We start from the raw sequence: 17,618 nt of genomic DNA, 5'->3' as shown, positions 1-17,618 counted from the left end.
AGCAGCTGAATCTTCTGGCTCCTGAACGGAACTACCTAACCCTTCTTGACCCGCCAGGGGTCCCCCCATTCCTCCTTGCCCCAGGGACTGAGCACCCACAACACTGGGGACCAGGATACCTCTTTATTGCCGTTAGAGAAGGGGTGGGTTACAAGTTTCCTGGATGTGGAAGGGGACACTGTCCCCAAATCCAGGGGGACCAGAATATGCATAGCATCAGACAGAGGAAAACCAGGACAGGAAGCCAGAACCTGCTGAGGGCAGAGCTGGGCTTAAGATGAGAATCTTTTCGTCCTGTTCCTTACCCGAGCCCCTTGCTCCAGCTGCAGCTGCCATGAAAGCATCCTTCACTCCATCCTTCACTCCTAGCTGCCACATCCAACAAAATGCAACTGGGGGACTTCAAGGTGGGAATGGGGCAAAGAGAAGTAGGGGCTCAGCCCCTTGCTCACCCTGAGGTACCCAGTGCCCGCCCCTCAGCCAACTGTGCCTCCTGGGGAGGAGCCTGGACGTGCAGGTCAGGCTGGGAAGGGTCACTCTGATCAGCACCAGGTCCTGCACCAACGGACTCCTCAGTTCACCACCGCAGAGCTGGCCATGGTGTTCACACCACAGGCCCCGGACCCTCGATGCAAGTAATAGTAACCCTGAGGGAGAGGAAGCTTGGTGAAGGTGCGTCAGCAGAACGGGCTGAAGAGTGAGGGCCACGCAGGCAAGACTCACCTCCTCGCCCCAGTCAGAGCCCCAGCTGTTCTTGATGGCCCAGAAAGGAACCTGGGAGCCTGGAAGCAGTGCAGAGCACAGGGGTTAGGGGCTCCGTTCTCATCCACACCTGAAGCACTTTATGAGCTTCAAATACCTGCAGTGGGCCTACTGTGCGTGAGGTACTAGAAAAGGAGCAAAAAGCAAGAAATGCCAACCTACCACTCTCATGGGGACCTGGTGCAGCTCTGAGGCACAGGAGGGCACTTGCCACCTGTCTTTAACAAAATGTCATCCTCCCCAGCTTTCCCATCCACAGAGGGCACAGATGATCCCCCATTGTTGGGGGTGACAGTGTTCCTAGGCATTCCCCTGATTTCCCTCTCAAGAGGCCTGGGATGCTGCCATCCCACCCTGGCCTGTGCCCTGGGGTGGATGGAGAGTCAGTCAGTGAAACTCACGGTTGCCATAGCCCACAAGCAGCACAGCATGGTCGATGAGCCAAGGGCTGCAGAGGGGCCGGAGTGGGTGGGCGATCCCATGGCGGTAGAACTGGGGAGGGAGAATAAGGAGGAGGGGGGCCAGCTCTGAGGAGAAGGGAGGGAGAGGTAGGCAAGAGATGGAGCAAGGGCTGTGGGGCAGGGCCTCACCTGCATGCCAAAGGCATTGATGGCTACAGAGATCGGGCCCCTCTTGGCCAGCCAGGCCGCCAGCTCTGGGAGGGGGAGGGGCAGCGTCAGTGGGTACCTGGGCCCTGCTCAGCGGGCCTGGCCTCACCCCTGCCCCTCACTCACTCTGCTCGTTCTGGCTCAGCTCCACGGAGTCATTGATGTAGACCCTGGCCTTCTCTGCTGAGAATCTGCAGGTCTGCATGTGGCCCCGGTAGCTGTAGTCGTCCTCTGTCTCCAGCCCTCCTGGGGGTGACGGGGAGAGTGGACTCCACTTATGCTCAATCAGAAGCACGCCGAGCCCCTTACACACCAGGCCTTGCGTTCACCACCCACCCTGGCCTACAGGCCCTCCCCTCTGAGGACTCTTCATGCTGACACTACCAGGAGGCGGGAGGACAGAGCAGTGGTCACCAGCAAGAAAGGTGGCAGAGATGGGACTCAACTCCCTGTTCTGTCTTCTGCTGATGGCTCATCTTGGCCCCCCTGGAACTCCTGATCCTGACTTGCCTTTCCTGCTCTGAGAGTCCCCTCTAACCTAGCCCAGGCCCCTGCTAGACTCCCAGACTATTCTGTGTCCAGCCCTTTCTCTTTCTGGCACTGCAGCCCACTGCTGAACTGAACTGCCAACTTAGGTCCACACCTCTCCTCAGGTGTGAGGTGTCTTGCACTTGGTTTAGTAGCCTTTTAGAAACACAGACCTCTTAGTGGCAAAACCATCAGGCCCCCTGCCTACCAAGTCCCATGACACACCTTTGCATATATTTCCCCACTTGACATTTAAGGCACTCCTACCAGGTGGGCCTGGTTCATTTCCCAGATGAGGCAACTGAGGCTCTGACAACTGCCCAAGGTCTTCCACCAATCAGGATCGGCATTAAGACTCAAACCTAGTTTTGCTCCCACACTCAGTCTCCCCAACTCATAAAGTGACTTCTTGTCAGGGCAGAAGTAGTGCCTCCTGCCCCTCCTGACCCCACTAATGCATACCCAAATTCTTTATGGCCTCGTAGGCATTGGAGGGCAAGCCACCCATGCACGCCTTGTCCACCTTGTCACAGTCCAAGAGCTCTAGGAGACAGAAGGCTGGTCCCGAGGAGCCCTCTGGAGGGGCTGGGCTGGGGACAGGGGGCTAGATCGGGATGCTCACCCTGCTCTGAGAGGGACAGCAGGGTCCCCTGGTTCAGGAACCACTGGCCCTCCACATTGCCTGTGACCGAGAAGGCCCAGCAAGAGCCACACATGCCCTGAAAAAGATGGGCATTGTCAGCACCAGGTCCCTTCCCCAGCCTCCATGCCAGTGCACATCTCACCCTCACTTCCAGGGCTCTAACCTGGTCTTTGACTTTGGTGACAGCTCCCTTCCTCCTCCAGTCCCACTCAGGTGGGGCGGGGTCACTCACGGTCTTGGTTAATTGCATCTTCTTGACAGACTCCTCTTTTAAGAGGGGATTCAGGTAGATGGTGTTGAACTCCTCCTCTGTAAGCACCACATGGAGGGAAAAAATATCAGAAATGTGCTCTGACCAGGAGCCTCGGGGACAGGCCCTCTCCCAGGTTCTATGAGGGTCCTGGCTATCACCCCTACCTGTGAGGTCACTGAACTTGGTGACCCCGTATTGAGCTGTGCCACGGTCCAGGGCCTGGATCTTCTGTGCTCGTACCATGTTTCTGACAAAGATAGACATTCGCCACTTGGCTTCTGAGGACCAAAGAGCAGGCGAGGAGGGGCTCAGAACCCAGGCAGATCATAAAAGGAAGGGCATTTGTGGCTAACGTGCAGGGGTTTCCCAGGGGAGAAGGCAGTCTCTGAATCGGGTCTGAAGCTCTTCTGAAGGACAGAACCCTGTGGCAGGTGGGACTGGCGGAGCCACCCTATCAGCAATGGAGTGAGAGGTGTGATCAACTTTCAGGTCAAACTGGAGTGCTGACTTCCCAGATGTGAGGCAGTAACTGAAATGGGGTCTCAAGAGCATCACACAGGGGTGGCCGTAGGAAAGGCTATGGTGCACCCAGCAGAGAAAATCTAGCTTTTACCCCATCTTATCTTTTCCAGAGAGAGAGAGGCCCATGGTTTCTGACCAGGAAAATAAGATGGGAAAATGATAGTTCCTTGGGGTGACTGCCTAGTCCTGGAAGGCTGAACTAGAACTCAAGGACTGAGGAGTCCTTAAGAGATGTATAGTTTCCTGTGTCCCCCTCCCCAACGTCAAGGCGCAATGTTGGGGGAAGGCCCTGATCTGACAGAGACAGACATAACCAATCAGATCAGGGGTCTGGGAGGCTGGGACCTCACCCTCCTTGGTTTCATAAGTCCGGTTATAGGTGGCAACAAAGTCCTTGAAGATAGAAGTCATCTTCATGGAAAAGTCCTAGAAAGGCAGAAGGGTCTTTACAAGGACTTAAGCCTGACCCAAAAGCCCTACTCCAGGGTAAAGGGAGAAGGGGTGAAAGGCAGCAGCTGGTCTCCCAGATATGGGCTCCTCACCTGGGGTGGGAGGTTCTTGCTCAACAGTGGAAGGACAGAATCGAAAGTCTCACTTATGTCATCTGGATAGGGTTGGAACAGAGAGGAAATTAAGACTAAACCCTCAGTGAAGTCTGATGTGGGCTATCCCAGCCTCCCTGAGCTATCTCAGCACCTGTAACCTTGGTATCCACTGGACCACAGTCCCGACGCAGCAGCATGTGTCTTCCCAGCTCGTTCAGGATTTCAAAGCTGCAAAGCTGAAAGGAGAGGAAGAAGCCAGTCTGGGGGTTGGGATGGGAACAAGATCGATCTAGACAAGAGAAGCTGGAGGCTCCTCAAATGAAGACTACCCCCAAAGCAATCATCCCTGCAGTGCAAGGTGAGGCACAGCCAGCACCCTAATACCACTCTTTCCGAGCATCTTGTCCAGTACTGGGGGCTTGGGAAGTGATTCAAATCAGGGTAGCTGCTGCCTCAGATCCTTGCTCTTGACCTGACCCATCCATCCCAAATGTTGCCTGACTGAGCCGGGGTGCGGGCAAGTGCAGGAGCTCCATCACTCACCAGGGTTTTCTTGGACACAGGGAGCTGACACACAGTGGGGTCGTTGCAGGGTGGCTCCTCCAGGGTGGCCTCCAGGGTGTACAGGGTACCCCCGCCCTCCTGGATGAAGGAGTGGATGAGGTGGGCACAACCACCCTTCTTGGTACCCTCTTTGGGTCCACGGCCCCACCCGTGCCACCCTGCCCGTTCCGGGTCCGTCTCCGTTCATTTCTCCGCCGGAAGGGCCCCCGCCCCAAGTCTAGGCCACAGTTCCCCCATCCCGCGGAACAGGCCCGGCGCCCCGCTGCCCGCGCGTCCTCACCCGGCGGACGCGCCCGCGGACGGCCGCCAGCACCGCCCGCGACCCCGCAGCCCGGCCGCGGTTGTACATCCTGAGCGCGAAGCGGGCGGGCGCCAGCAGCTCCGGGGCCGGGGGCTCCCAGGCCTGCGCGCCCGCCGCCCGAAGCTCGGCAGGGGCAGGAGCCGCGCCGGGGAGCAGCCACAGCAGCCACAGCAGCCGCAGCCAGGGCGCCATGGCGAGGGCGAAGCCGGCGGCACGGACGCACGGACCCGCAGACCAACCGACCCCGCCACTGACCCAAGGCCGGAGCCGCCGGCGCCCCTCCCCACCGCGCCGGCGGGCGGGGGGCCAATGGGCGCGGGCCCCGGGCGCCTGCGCGCTCGCTTATTTACGGGAGGCACGTGGGCGAGCAGGGTCGGCGGGGGTGGAAGGGGCGAGGACACTGGCCTGGGAGTAAAACCAACATTATTGCCCGCTTATTATATGTTGGGCGTTGTGTGTCCCCGCCCTTTAATCTTCTTAGCAATCCTGTGAAGTAGGCGCTATCCGCACTTTACAGGTGAGGACACAGAGGCTTACAGAGAAAAAGGGTTAGCCCGACTTCCGATAGATCTGAAGTTGGCCCCGCAGCCTAGGTTCGTGGCTTAATCGCCACTTTGAGGCCCCTCTTCTCATCCGCGGAGTGGCCGGTGATGTCACGGGTTCTGGTAGTGACTCGGGCTATCTTAAGGATCACAGACTTATGCTCACAGACTCAGTCCTGTGAGCATTCTGCCACCACTAAAGCAATGTGTGTAGGGTGGGACCATTTCTACAAGCATTCAACTGCTGTGTCCGGGGACCACCAAGGGGAGTGTAAAAGCAGATAAGAAACAACAGGGGGGGAAGTCTATATATATAGGTTTTTTGGGGGAAATGAGCAAAAAGTTTATAATCAGAGATGTGTGCTATGGCAAGCCACAGAAGTCCCCCAAGAGAGACGGGTAAGGAAGGCTTTTATTATTAAAAGGGAGACATTCGCAAAGACAGGTTGGATAAAAATCCATTGGTCTTGGTTTCTGTAGGCAGGATTGGCATCGGCCCATTGGTGGGGAAGCTGTCACTGGGAGCTTCTTGTCTGAATTGTTGCGGTTAAAGATGCTAAACTTTGGTGCAGGAATCTGTGCATACGTGTGAGGCGTGCAAAGCAAAGGTGTGTGTGTGTGTGTGTGTGTGTGTGTGTGTGTGTGTGTTTTAAGTCCTAAAGGCAGGCGAAGCGTGAGCTCTCCCCTCCCCCACCCCTTTCATGCTTTCCTGGCTGTCCTGAATTTGCCTGAATCTGACATGAGCGATTTCATCTTAGGATCAGCAACTTTCACTAGAGAGCCATGCACAGATGCATTAGGCCTTAGTGCTCCGTTCTCAGAGCTCAGAGTGTAGTGGAGAGACAAAAGAGAAAAGGATATTTTCCTGCTAGATGTTCCCAGCTGGGGGAGAGGAAACAGGGAAGAGAGTTTAAGGGAAGTGGATAAATCCTAAGAGGGTGTGGGGAAGGCTGATATGAAGATCTCATCTGAACCTGACTTTTTACAGCAACAGAGGGTTAGAGAAACAACGCGACATCCAGCTGCTCAGAAATTAGTGCTGGAACCAGAGGGGAGCCAGCTCATGCTAGTGGCTGTCAGCTGAGGTCTCAGAGGGAGGACCTGAGGGATCCCAGCAGATGCTGATCTCTGCCTGCTTGTGCCCTTCTCTTGGATAAGCTCTTTGGGACTCCCCTTGTCTCTTACAGGAAACATTCCCAGGTCCTAAAGGTAGTTTCTATTCCCAGCAGCAAGGTCCATTCTTGCCTCCACTCCAGCCTCAGTTCGTTTACACTTTGGAAGTGCAAACTCTTGGACATCTTGGACCCCACACACTCACTCTTTCCTCAGCCCAACTCTCAGACACATTTTTAAAAATTATATATTGACAAAACCCATGTGCAGTGGCACCTATCTTTCATCCAGCAATTCAGAAGGCTGAGGCAGGAAGATCCCTGGAGGAAACATGGGCAACAGAGCAAGAACCCATCTCAAAAAACAAAAACATTATTTAGTGACAAATTATGGTTGTGTATATTTATAGGGTACAAAGTGATGTTGTGTTATGTGGAGTGATTAAATCAAGCTAACTAACCTATATATCATTTGAAATATTTGACATTGTTTTGTGATGAGAATATTTGAGATGTATTCTATTGGTACCAAAATGTACACTCAATTATTAGCTATATTCACCATGTTGTGGAATAGATCTCAAAAAAAGCAATCTTGTTCCTCTTGACTGAGGTGTTATATCTTTTAATTTTTCTTCTCCTCATTCCTCTTCCCCTAGCCTCTGCTAACCACCATGCTACTCTGCTCAAGTTCAGTTATTTTAGATTCCACATTTATAAGTGAGAACATTAGGTATTTATCTCTCTGTGTCTGGCTTGTTTCACAATATTTCCAATTATTATTTTCCAGTTCCATCCAGGTTGCTGCAAATGACAGAATTTCTTCCTATTTAAGACTGAATAATATTCCACATTTTCTTTATTCCTTCATCCATTGATGGACAGTTAGATTGATTCTGTAACTTGGCTACTGTGACTCATGGTACAGTGAACACAGACATGCAGACATTTCAAAATCCTGATTTTGAATTTTTGGGTAAATACCCAGAAGTGGGGTTGTAAAACACCAGATACCTTTTAGTTCTTAGTTTTGAAGTCACTTCCTCAGGAAGGTGTCAAGAGCAGTAACAGAGGATGGGAGAGCAGTTACTGAAATCAGGGGTCTCTGATGACCTCGTGGCTGTGGCATGCCTCATTCCTGGGAATGTTTCTGTGCAAGGGCACAGGATGCTTAGCTGCTGTAGCAATGCCCTGCATGAGGAGGCTCTGTGCAAGAGCCCTATCAGTTCTAACCTTGATCTCAGGCACACAGCTCCCAGGATGAAAGAAATTTTTATGCTAGACAACTACAGTGTTTCACCAGCTCCACAGCTCCACCACTTCTTGTCTGCCTCTTTTAACAATGGACTTTCTTGAGAGCTCCACAAAGCTCCTAACATTGCACTTTGCAACTGTGGATCGCAACCTCGAAAAAGCTACATAGGATGTCCTTGTTTCTGTAACTTTCCTGAATACAAAAAATAATGGTTGCGTAGTCTTTAAACTGATAACAAGATATATATAAATAAAGATTGGTGGCATAACTCTTTAGACCTGCATCTCCATCAGAGAGCACACTCCACCTGATCCCAGCTTAATCTTCAAGATCTGTGTCTGTGAATCTTTATTTTCCAATCCCCCTTCACCCCTCGAGGGACCCTAGAGATTGGTCATGCTGGTCTCAACAGGAAGGCACCTGCCACTGACTGTGCTCAGTGCCGTTGCCCCATACCCCCAGATTCCCAGTCAACTTGAACTTCCTCTTACAGTGGACTGCAATTCCCTGTTTCCTGGTAGTGTACTCCACTCCCAGGATGCTCTTTGGGCGGGGCCCTTGTTACTCACTACTCTTTCCTCAGTACCTAGCACAACACCTGATACACTGAACACCTGCTTAATAAGTGTCAGATGAACTAAAGATTCCTTCGGCTTGCCCTGAAGGAGTGTGATGTCACCCAACTGTTGTTCAATGAGTAGCTTCACTTTCTAGAAGGATGAAGACTGTAATTATGGTCCACGCAATCCTGGCAAGAAAATGTAAGAAAAATGCCTGCTGTCATTGACCCAGCACCCCAGCCATGTTCTCATAAGGCCATTTAAGCTACACTTGCACACACTTCATCTCCTGAAAGGTCTGAAGCTGAATAAATTAAAAGCCTTTATGGGAAACAGTCATCTCCCCCTAGGCTGATGTCTGATACTGGAGTCACATGACAAGTATTGGGTGGAAAAGTGACTCATTTTCTTCCCAGAGTGATGCATGAGAGTGTAATTATAATTAATGGAGTAGGAGGAGGAATATTTTTTAAGTCACACATATATTACCTCGGGCTATTCTCACAACCCTGCCAGAAAGAAATTATACAAATTCGAAAGAGGAAACTGAAGCCCAGGGGCACGTCCATGTTTGGAGGCTGAGCTAAAAAGAGGGGAGCAGCAGAGATGACAGAAGGAATGGACACTAAGGAGGGGGAAGATGAGCAATGTCATGGAAGCAGACAAGAGTGCGTTGCTAGAGAGAGGAAGTGCTGACTGTGATAAATGCCATCCAGAGGGCAGGTAAGATGAGGAGAGGAAATTGGGCCACATGTGGGTCGTTTGAAGACCTCATTAAGGGTGGTAGCCAGGCACAGTGGTGCACACCTATAATCCCTGCGACTCAGGAGGTTGAGGCAAGAGAATCAAAAGTTCAAGGACAACCTCAGCAACTTAGCAAGATTCTATCTCAAAATTAAAAAAAAAAAAAAGGTTGGGTCTGGAGTCTGGGTGTGTAGCTCAGTGATAGAGTACTTGCCTAGCATGTGCAAGACCCTCAGTTGGATCTGCAGTGCTGCAAAAAAAGGGGGGTGGGGAGAGGTTTGCTGGGTATATAGTTCAGTGGTAAACACACCTGGGTTCAATCCCCAGTTTTTCAAGCTGGCCTCTGCAGACCCCCAGGTACAGGCAGATGTGCCAGTGAAAGCTGGTGATAAACCGAGCATGCTCCTTCGAGCACACTCAAAGGACTATGTAAGTCAGTCACCCAGTCACCAAGGAGTAGCAGAGGGGAGTGGGAGGTAGTTGATAGTGCATGGTCCTGGCTACTGCTTTAGTCAGTCTAGATAAGGACCTTGGAATATGCTAGTGAATCTTTATGTCTGAAAAGTATGCCCTTGCACATCAATTTTTATACAGGGATTGAGTGCCCAGCTGTCAGTAGAACATGAGACTCTTAACACGGGTGGGCAGTTTGTTATTAACTTATTTTCTACTAGAACACATCTCCAAAATATTTGGGGTAGTTTGCAAAACTTGGAGCACTTCTTTTAACACCTGAAATTGCAATGAAATGGCAGTTGATTGCTGCTCGTCGCCAGGTCTCAGGGTAAGGGGTTGACTTCACCCTCTTTTGCCACGAGGGTTCAGAAGGGTTTTGCATCCTTTACATAGAGTCCAATGCTGCGAGTGAATGAAAATAGCTAGGGCCAGGCATGGTGACACCTTCATGTAATCTCAGTTACTCAGGAGGCTGAGGCAGCAGCATCGCAAGTTCAAGGCCAGCCTGGGCAACTTAGTGAGACCCTGTCCCAAAGTAAAATAATAAAAATGAAAAGGTCTGGGGATGTACCTCAGTGTTAAGGTGCCTCTGGGTTCAATACCTAGTATAGAAGAAAGGAAAGAAAAGAGGCAGGCTAGCGGGTGGCCCAGTACCCAGATCGTGGCCAGACAGAATTAACCTCTCCAGAACAAGAGGGGGTGAACTGCAGGGCTTCCATTTCTGGGAATGTTCACATGATTCATGTGAGTGGCAGTTTACTATTGATGGTCTGAATCTGTTCCAGACCCATTTCTGTGTGGACCTTCTGTCCTTCAAGAAAGGTCAACCACTTACAAGAAGTTTACCCAATAAGTGACCTACTTCAGGTTTCTAAGCCTTTGCTTCCCAGGATAACATAAATCTTTTTCTGGGATTAGGACATGGGCGGCAGTGAGGAGAGAGTCAAACAGGGCAAAATCATAGACTTTGGAGTCACATTGACCAACCTGGGTTCTAATTCTGGTTCTGCCACTTCGAGGTGGCTGTGTGACCATGAACAAGTTACTCTGCCTCTTTTAGCCTTTGTTTTGTTTTGCAGTGCTGGGACTCCAACCAGGGCCTCACCCATGTGAAGCAGTCCTCTCTTTGGGCCTTTTTGAAGAAATAGAAATAGGAAGAGGGTAGAAATGTACCTCATTTATTATGTCAGTTCTAGCCTTCTAGGGAAAAAAGCACTTGCAAACAAAGTCCTAAAAGGAAGCTGCAGAAGCCCAGGTCTTGGGAGGCCCACAGGAGGAGAGGGTCCAGAAGGCAGAGCTTGGGCAGCAGTACTTTGACACACACTAGAGATCTTTTGTTTTGCTGTCCTGGGAGTCAAACCCAAGGCCTTGTGCATGCTAGGCAAGCACTATACCACTGAGCCACATCCCCAGCCTCAAACTAGAGGTCGTGAAGGAAGATTCCTGTTCCTGGAAATTGGATTTGGAAATGGGCATGGGTATTTTGGGTGATCACCTTGGTCGGGCTCTGATCTTTAGTACATGGTGTCAGGGATGCTAGACCATTTGGGACAGTCCCACATAACAGAATTATTCCATATCCTGCATGACCTTCTAATGCCCCATTGGTTGTTAACATAAATGGAAAACCTGTTTATAATTTTCTGAGCCGAAAACCCTTACTCTGTTATGTAAGTGAAAACATAATATTACGAACACAGTTTTAGTAAACTGAATTCTACAGGAATGCTACTAAAATGTCATCCAAGGGTAGAATTTTCCCTGCATGAGTTCAGGTCTTTATGAACGGTTAGTTGCCATTTCAGAAGAATGTGTCTCTGATGGCACCATGTCCCTATCAGCCTGGACTTAGAGCAATTCCTCTTTACAGTGACCACTTTGTTGTCTCCTAGTGTGATCCTGACTGAGCACGTGCATGCAGAAATGCAGATTTCTTTAGCATAAGTTCCTTTCATTTTTCTTTGATTTTTAAAATTATGAAGGATGATATCTATTAATTTGATTTCACTCATTTGACAAATATTGTCCACCTGCATCCTACCCATCAGGCACAGTCAAGATGTTCAGAATGTACACAGGGTATTGTCAAATATTTGTAGTCCAAAGGGCATGTTGGATATGAAATAGTTGTGATCCACTGGCCCCACATATGACCTGGGACACATCTCATCTCTCTGAGCCTCAGTTTGTGTAGATTTGTGTAGGGATTTGTGTAGATCACATGAGATCATTCAGATGCAGTGTATGCTCCCTGATTGGTTGCTGTCAACCCTGTTGCTGCGATAGCTGATTTCTTTATGGCACAGGTATAATAAGGCCTTTTATTTTTCTTAAATATTTCTTGAAACACCATATCCTAGCTACTACATTTTTATTTTGAGGCTCCTCCTTTCCCTCTCACCTTTCAGTTTTCCAGAATTGGCAGTGATTTATTTGGTTTAACCTTTTCCCCTCCAGGCAGGGCAACTAGTCTGGAAGCCACTGCTCTTATACTTCTCACTGACACATGGGGGCGCTGTTGAGTTTGAGTTTGATCCTGCACCTCTTTGGAAGAGTTGTACTTGACTTCAGCTTCTAGATCTCAAGAGTAGCCAGAGGCACATGTCTTCATCCCAACCCTGCGTACCACACCACCATTGCCCCAGTCTTTCAATCCAGAGATCTGGAATTGTCCTTGATTCTCCCCCTACCTTCATGCCTCACATCTGGCTCATCTTCAAATGCTCGGAATCCCAGTATCTCCCCAATCCAAAATGCTTCTCTCCATTCCCAGGGCTACTACTGCTCATGGCCAGGCTGATGCTGCTTGTCTGGCCACGTCCTCTCCTGCCTCCAATAGTCTGTGCTCCACACAGCAGCTTGAGGTACCCGCAAAGGTAACCTGGCCCAGGAGTGGGCTGTGATGGCCAACCAGATCCCCGTGCAAGAGCTGGACAGTACATGCACTGGGAGCGCCACCTCAGCTGTCAGCCCAGTGGGACTTGCCTTTGCGGAGGTTGAAGAGCTACACCCCCTCCCCCAGATGGCTGCACACATCTAATGACAAATCTAAAGGGCCATCCCAGCTTCTGCCCAACTCCTTGCAGGGTCAGGGGATGTGTCCCTTGAGATTCCTTGGCACCTCAACCCTCCCCCCGGCCCCCCCTCACCCCCCACTCGCCCACTCCAGTCTTGCTTTATTCTCTTCTCTTCCCCAGGTGTTGATCCTGAGCGCCCTCCCTAACAGACTCACCTGCTAATCTCCATCTCAGAGTCTGCTTCCTGGGGATCCCAACCCAGGCCAGATCACAGCCCTCCCTGCACTTAAAATAAAATGCACACTGGGTCACGCCCACCGTGGTGTGGACATGAACCGGGCCTTCCTGTCTGAACTCGCCTCGTGCTCCCCTCACTGGCCCTCTTATTCCCCCGCCACAGTGACCCCCTTTCTGTCTACACACTAAGTGTCTTCCTGTCTCAGGGCATTTGCACTGCCTGTTTCCCAAAGAAATTTTCTCTGTAAGACAAGAGTCCTTCTTAGCTGCCTTGCTCAGCCTGAATGTCTTAGGACACTTCTCCTAAAGAAGATCTTTCTCCCTAGCTCAGAACATTTTATACATTTCAGCACTTATCATACCCTGTACCTATTTTTTTTCTTTTTTTTTTTTTATTTTTAGTTGTTGATGGACACAATACCTTTATTTTATTTATTTATATGTAGTGCTGAGGATTGAACCCAGTCCCCACTCATGTGCTCTACCACTAAGCCACAACCCCAGCCCCTTATTTTTCTTATTTCCCACTACACTGTAAACTTCTGAGAACAGGGGTCCAATTGTTGTTTTTTGGTTTGTTAGTTTGTTTTGGTTTTGGTGGTACCAGGATTGAACCCAGGTCTGCACCACTGATCTACATCCCCAGTCCTTCTTTTTTTTTTTTTTTTTAATATTTTTTAAAATGTTGAAAGACCTTTATTTTATTCATTTATTTTTATGTGGTGCTGAGAATTGACTCCAGTGCCTCATGCATGCTAGGCAAGTGTTCTACCACTGAGCCACAACCCCAGTACCCCCAGCCCTTTTTAAATTTTATTTTTGAGAAAAGGTCTTACTAAGTTGCTGAGGCTGTCCTTAAACCTGCCATCATTCCTGCCTCAGACTCCTGAGTAGCTGGGATTACCACTGTGCCTGACCTGATTCTCCCTTGTTACTATCCCCAATACGGGAACGTTGCCTGACCCTCAGGACCGTTTTATCCATCAGATAGCACAACCTCTGGGCTTTCCAGAAGCTGTGAAAATATTGAATACTGTGGAAAAAATTCTGCTGACTTTATAAAATGACCAGGTGTGGTGGCACATGCCTATAATCCCAGTGACTCAGGAGCCTAAATCAGGAGGGTCCAAATTTTAAAGTCAGCCTCAGCAATTTAGTAAGACCCTGTCAAACAAAAAGTTGCAAAGGGCTGGGGTGTGGCTCAGTGGTTAAGTGTCCCTGGGCTTAATCCCTGCTACAAAAAAAAAAAAAAAAAAAAAGTTTTAAACTGCTATGAATTCAATTGAATATCTCCCAAATAAATTAATTTTATTGATGTGATTATTAAATTTAATATTCATAAAGATTTTGTTACAACCAAAGAGGATTTGTAAGTCAGAATTTTTTAATCCAAGATTATCTGGAGGATTCAAGATGATTGCTTTAAATATTTTAACAAGCTATGTGTGGCAGCATACACCTGTAATCACAATTATTCTGGAGGTTGAGGTAAGGGGTCAAGGTCAGCCTGGGCAATTTAGTGAGACTGTACCTCAAAAGAAAAAAAAAAAACTTTAAGAAAAGGGGTGGGAATGTAGTTCAGTGGTAGAGCACTTGCCCCCCCAGTACCAAACACACACACACACACACACACACACACACACACACACATACACACACACAAACCATAGCAAATCACTATTTAAATGTTACCTGAAGTCAGATGATTTCTAAAACAAATAAAATTGCAAAAGAACTGTGTTCAGTATCTGCTCTGACTGAGGAGGCCCAGGGTCCTGCAGTGATCCTTGAAAATGGTTTGCCACTCTCTTGACCTGGAAAACCCTACAAATTATGCAAATCGAGAGGTTCACATTTTCATGCTCACTTTTTGCAGTGCTGAGAACTGAACCCAGGGCCTTGTGCTTACAAGGCAAGCATTCTTCCAACTGAACTATCTCCCCACCCCTTCATGTTCACTTTAAGAATACCCATGAAACTGAGCAGGCCATCAAGGGTATTCATATTCAAAAAGTCACTAAATCTGAAAGATATCACTTTAAAGAAGCAATGTGTTGTGCTGGGGTTGTGGCTCAGTGGTAGAGCACTTGGCTAGCAGGTGTGAGGCACTGGGTTTGATTCTCAGCACCACCTATAAATAAATAAAATAAAGGTCCATCAACAACTAAAAAAAGGAAAAACAAAAGAGAGAGAGAGAGAGAGAGAAGCAATGTGTGCCATTCCAGCATTATAGTGGTGGAGTTGGGAGGTGTGCCCAGGCCAAACAGTGGGGCTGGACCCAGGGTCGGTGGCCCAAAAATTTTTGCTGCACATGCTTAAAAATGAGGAGAGTAATGCTGAACTCAAGGGTTTAGACGTAGGTTCTCTGGTCATCAAACACCTCTAGGTAGACAAAGCACCCAAGATGCACCATGGCACCTACAGAGCTCAGGGTTCCATTAACCCATGCCTGAGCTCCCCCTGACACACTGAGGTGATTCTCACTGCAAAGGAACAAACTCTTCCTCAACCAGAAAAGGAGGTTGCATGGAATAAAAAGATATGCCTGAAGAAACTAAAGAAACAAAAACATATGGCATGGGAATAAATTCAGCATAAAATAAATGCAAATAAAAGTTTTATAAAGTTCCTTGCAAAAATATTACAGTTGAATCCCACAATCATGTAGAATTATTATGCACTAGTGAAAAGTTTTTTAAAAATATTGTAGTAACATGTTACTTAATGTGAGATGTAGGTGCCTTTGATCAGATATGATAAGATTGGAGTCACCAAAAGTTTGGAAGACTAAGGCTAACAAAGTGAGACAACCAGCCCTCCCCCTCTGAAATGGGCAGGTATGCTCCAGGGACCTTAACTCCTGACTTACTAGCTACTGAAAGCATGCTATATGCTTTTCCCATTTAACTCATGGCTCCCTCTCCATTGAGAGCATGATATGGGGCTGGGTGTAGCCCAATGATAGGGCACTTGCCTAGCATGCAGTTCAATCCCCAATACTAAAAAAAAAAAAAAAAAAAAAAAGAATAAATAAGTATATATGCCCTTCCCTACCCTCTCTCACTCTCAAACCATCTTATTAGCTTTAGAAACCAGGTGCATCCTCAGATCCAAGAGATCTTTCCATGACTCTCCAAGGACAAACAACATGAAGGATAACACTTGCAGAGGAACCAAAGCAGTAAATAATTCCTGGGACCCACGGCTCACCACTCGAATGACGGGTATTTTCTTCCAGCATCTTGTGTTCTCCTAATAGCTCCTTATCCCAAGGCAAAGATTACACAGAGAGACGCAATACTGGGCTCCATACTGACCATCCCTTACTCAAGGCTGAAGTGCTTGCACAGGACCTGCAAAGAAAACACCTTGGAAAATGTGTCCAAAACCAATTAAAATTGCTAGACTCTAGCCCAACCCTGCAATTCTTACATAGAAGCTCTCTTTTTCAGAGAGCCAATTTGACACTCTCTCAGCCAATACTGTCTCCCTTTTGCTCAAATAAGAAGTCTCAGGGATCTTGTTCCTGTTGCAGCTGTACCTTTAACTGATTCTTCTGACGGAGAGCTTGTGAACCCACCCAGCAGGTAACAAAGGTTTAAAAATGGTCATGCCTGGCACTTAGTTGGCTTCCCTTATATTTGTTGGATGCATGGATGGATGGATGGATGGATGGATGGATGGATGGATACCTGAATGGACAGATTCCTGGATGAAGAGGCAAGCAAGGGAGTGTGCAGATGAATGGATGGAATGGAGATTCTGGGCCCCAAGTCTTGAACCCAGATTTCTTTCCTGGGGTGAATTTGTCTCAGGGGTTCTTGCTCAAGGTAGGGTGGTTAGTTCTGGTTCACCTCCAGGTCTTCCTGCTGAAACATTAGGTCCTTACTCCCACCCCTAAAGGTTCCAGAGTCTCACACAAAAACTGAGCCACATCCCCACTGCTTTGTGTGCCAAGATCTCAGGTCACAGCAGTTTAAGAGAAGGGTCTTGTTACATTCTAATCCCAGAATGACCTCTGACTTACCTCACCTTTGCATAACTCAGAGGAGTGATTTGAGAACAGCAGCAATAATAATGCGTGGCCAGGGCTTACATTGTGCTTAATGCTAAACTTTTCCCAGAAATTGTCTTTTAATTTTTTTTTTTTTTTGTGGTGCTGGGGATAAGCACTCTACCAACTGAGCTATATCCCCAGCCCAAAATTGTCTTTTAATTTAAAAGATCATCTGAGGTGATCTGAGGTCTTCAGGAGTAGAAATAGGCAGGACTGACCTCTTTCTCCCTCAGTGGAACCCCTTTTAAATCTCTGCCTTAGCCAGCTGGCAAGTTATCATTTGTGGGGTGGGATAGGATTGGTCAGATGAGGTATGACAATTTAAAACTTGAAACTAGACCCTAGTCTGGACCGGTACCACCATTTGTGGGACTGCAGTAGGGAGCACGTGTGGACGCCTCTGGTGCATGAGTCTCAGTTTGTCCAGAGAAACCCAACATCCTATAGCAGGAACCAGCCACAGGCCAGGTGGTGGGCCTCCAGAGGTGGGGGGGGGCAGGGTGACATATGGGCCCTCCCTGGGCAGGGGGAATAGACCATGGGTGATGGTGGTTAGAGAGTCAGCAGCTGGCAAGGCCTCCTCACTTCCTCACCTGCTGGACACAAGCCCAGAGGCCCATTCCCCAGAGGCCAGATCTTGGTCCTTGGCAGGTGTCTCACTATAAATAAGTAGATCTCCAAAGTGAGCTGATCCTCTCCTTTCACCTGAGCTCCTTAGTCACCAAAGCTTACTTGGTGCCCTATAAGACTGAGAGATTAAATAAATCACCCAAGGTCCACAGCAGATCTAACCCCAAGGCCTGTGTCCTTTCCTCTACCCCATACTGTCCACACTTAAACCAGGGAAAGTCCCCACTCTCAGCACCTGTCTCCTCAGTTATAGGACAGGGTTCATTGTCGTTAAGTAGCTTG

At 48.8% G+C, this 17,618-nt stretch overlaps 1 protein-coding gene and 1 pseudogene across 1 annotated transcript; one reads left to right on the top strand and one right to left on the bottom strand.

The window, feature by feature from the left end:
* Positions 1 to 108: 108 nt before the first annotated feature.
* Positions 109 to 5,021, bottom strand: Ctsf (cathepsin F). The gene is made up of 14 exons (XM_047517628.1): positions 4,706 to 5,021; positions 4,405 to 4,503; positions 4,013 to 4,097; positions 3,859 to 3,920; positions 3,667 to 3,742; positions 2,959 to 3,072; positions 2,705 to 2,850; positions 2,521 to 2,617; positions 2,361 to 2,441; positions 1,497 to 1,616; positions 1,353 to 1,417; positions 1,164 to 1,254; positions 724 to 782; positions 109 to 647 (listed from the first exon to the last, which is right to left on the bottom strand). The coding sequence occupies exons 1-14, from the start codon at positions 4,916 to 4,918 to the stop codon at positions 573 to 575; spliced, it is 1,383 nt and encodes a 460-aa protein (XP_047373584.1). The 5' UTR covers positions 4,919 to 5,021; the 3' UTR covers positions 109 to 572.
* Positions 5,022 to 14,442: 9,421 nt separating this feature from the next.
* Positions 14,443 to 15,236, top strand: LOC124960446 (60S ribosomal protein L17-like; annotated as a pseudogene).
* Positions 15,237 to 17,618: the final 2,382 nt, after the last annotated feature.

This window comes from Sciurus carolinensis, chromosome 11 (assembly GCF_902686445.1).
Source record: "Sciurus carolinensis chromosome 11, mSciCar1.2, whole genome shotgun sequence".
Classification (NCBI taxonomy): domain Eukaryota; kingdom Metazoa; phylum Chordata; class Mammalia; order Rodentia; family Sciuridae; genus Sciurus; species Sciurus carolinensis.
The sequence above is the reverse complement of the archived record's forward strand: the minus strand, read 5'-3'. Positions and strand labels throughout refer to the sequence as shown.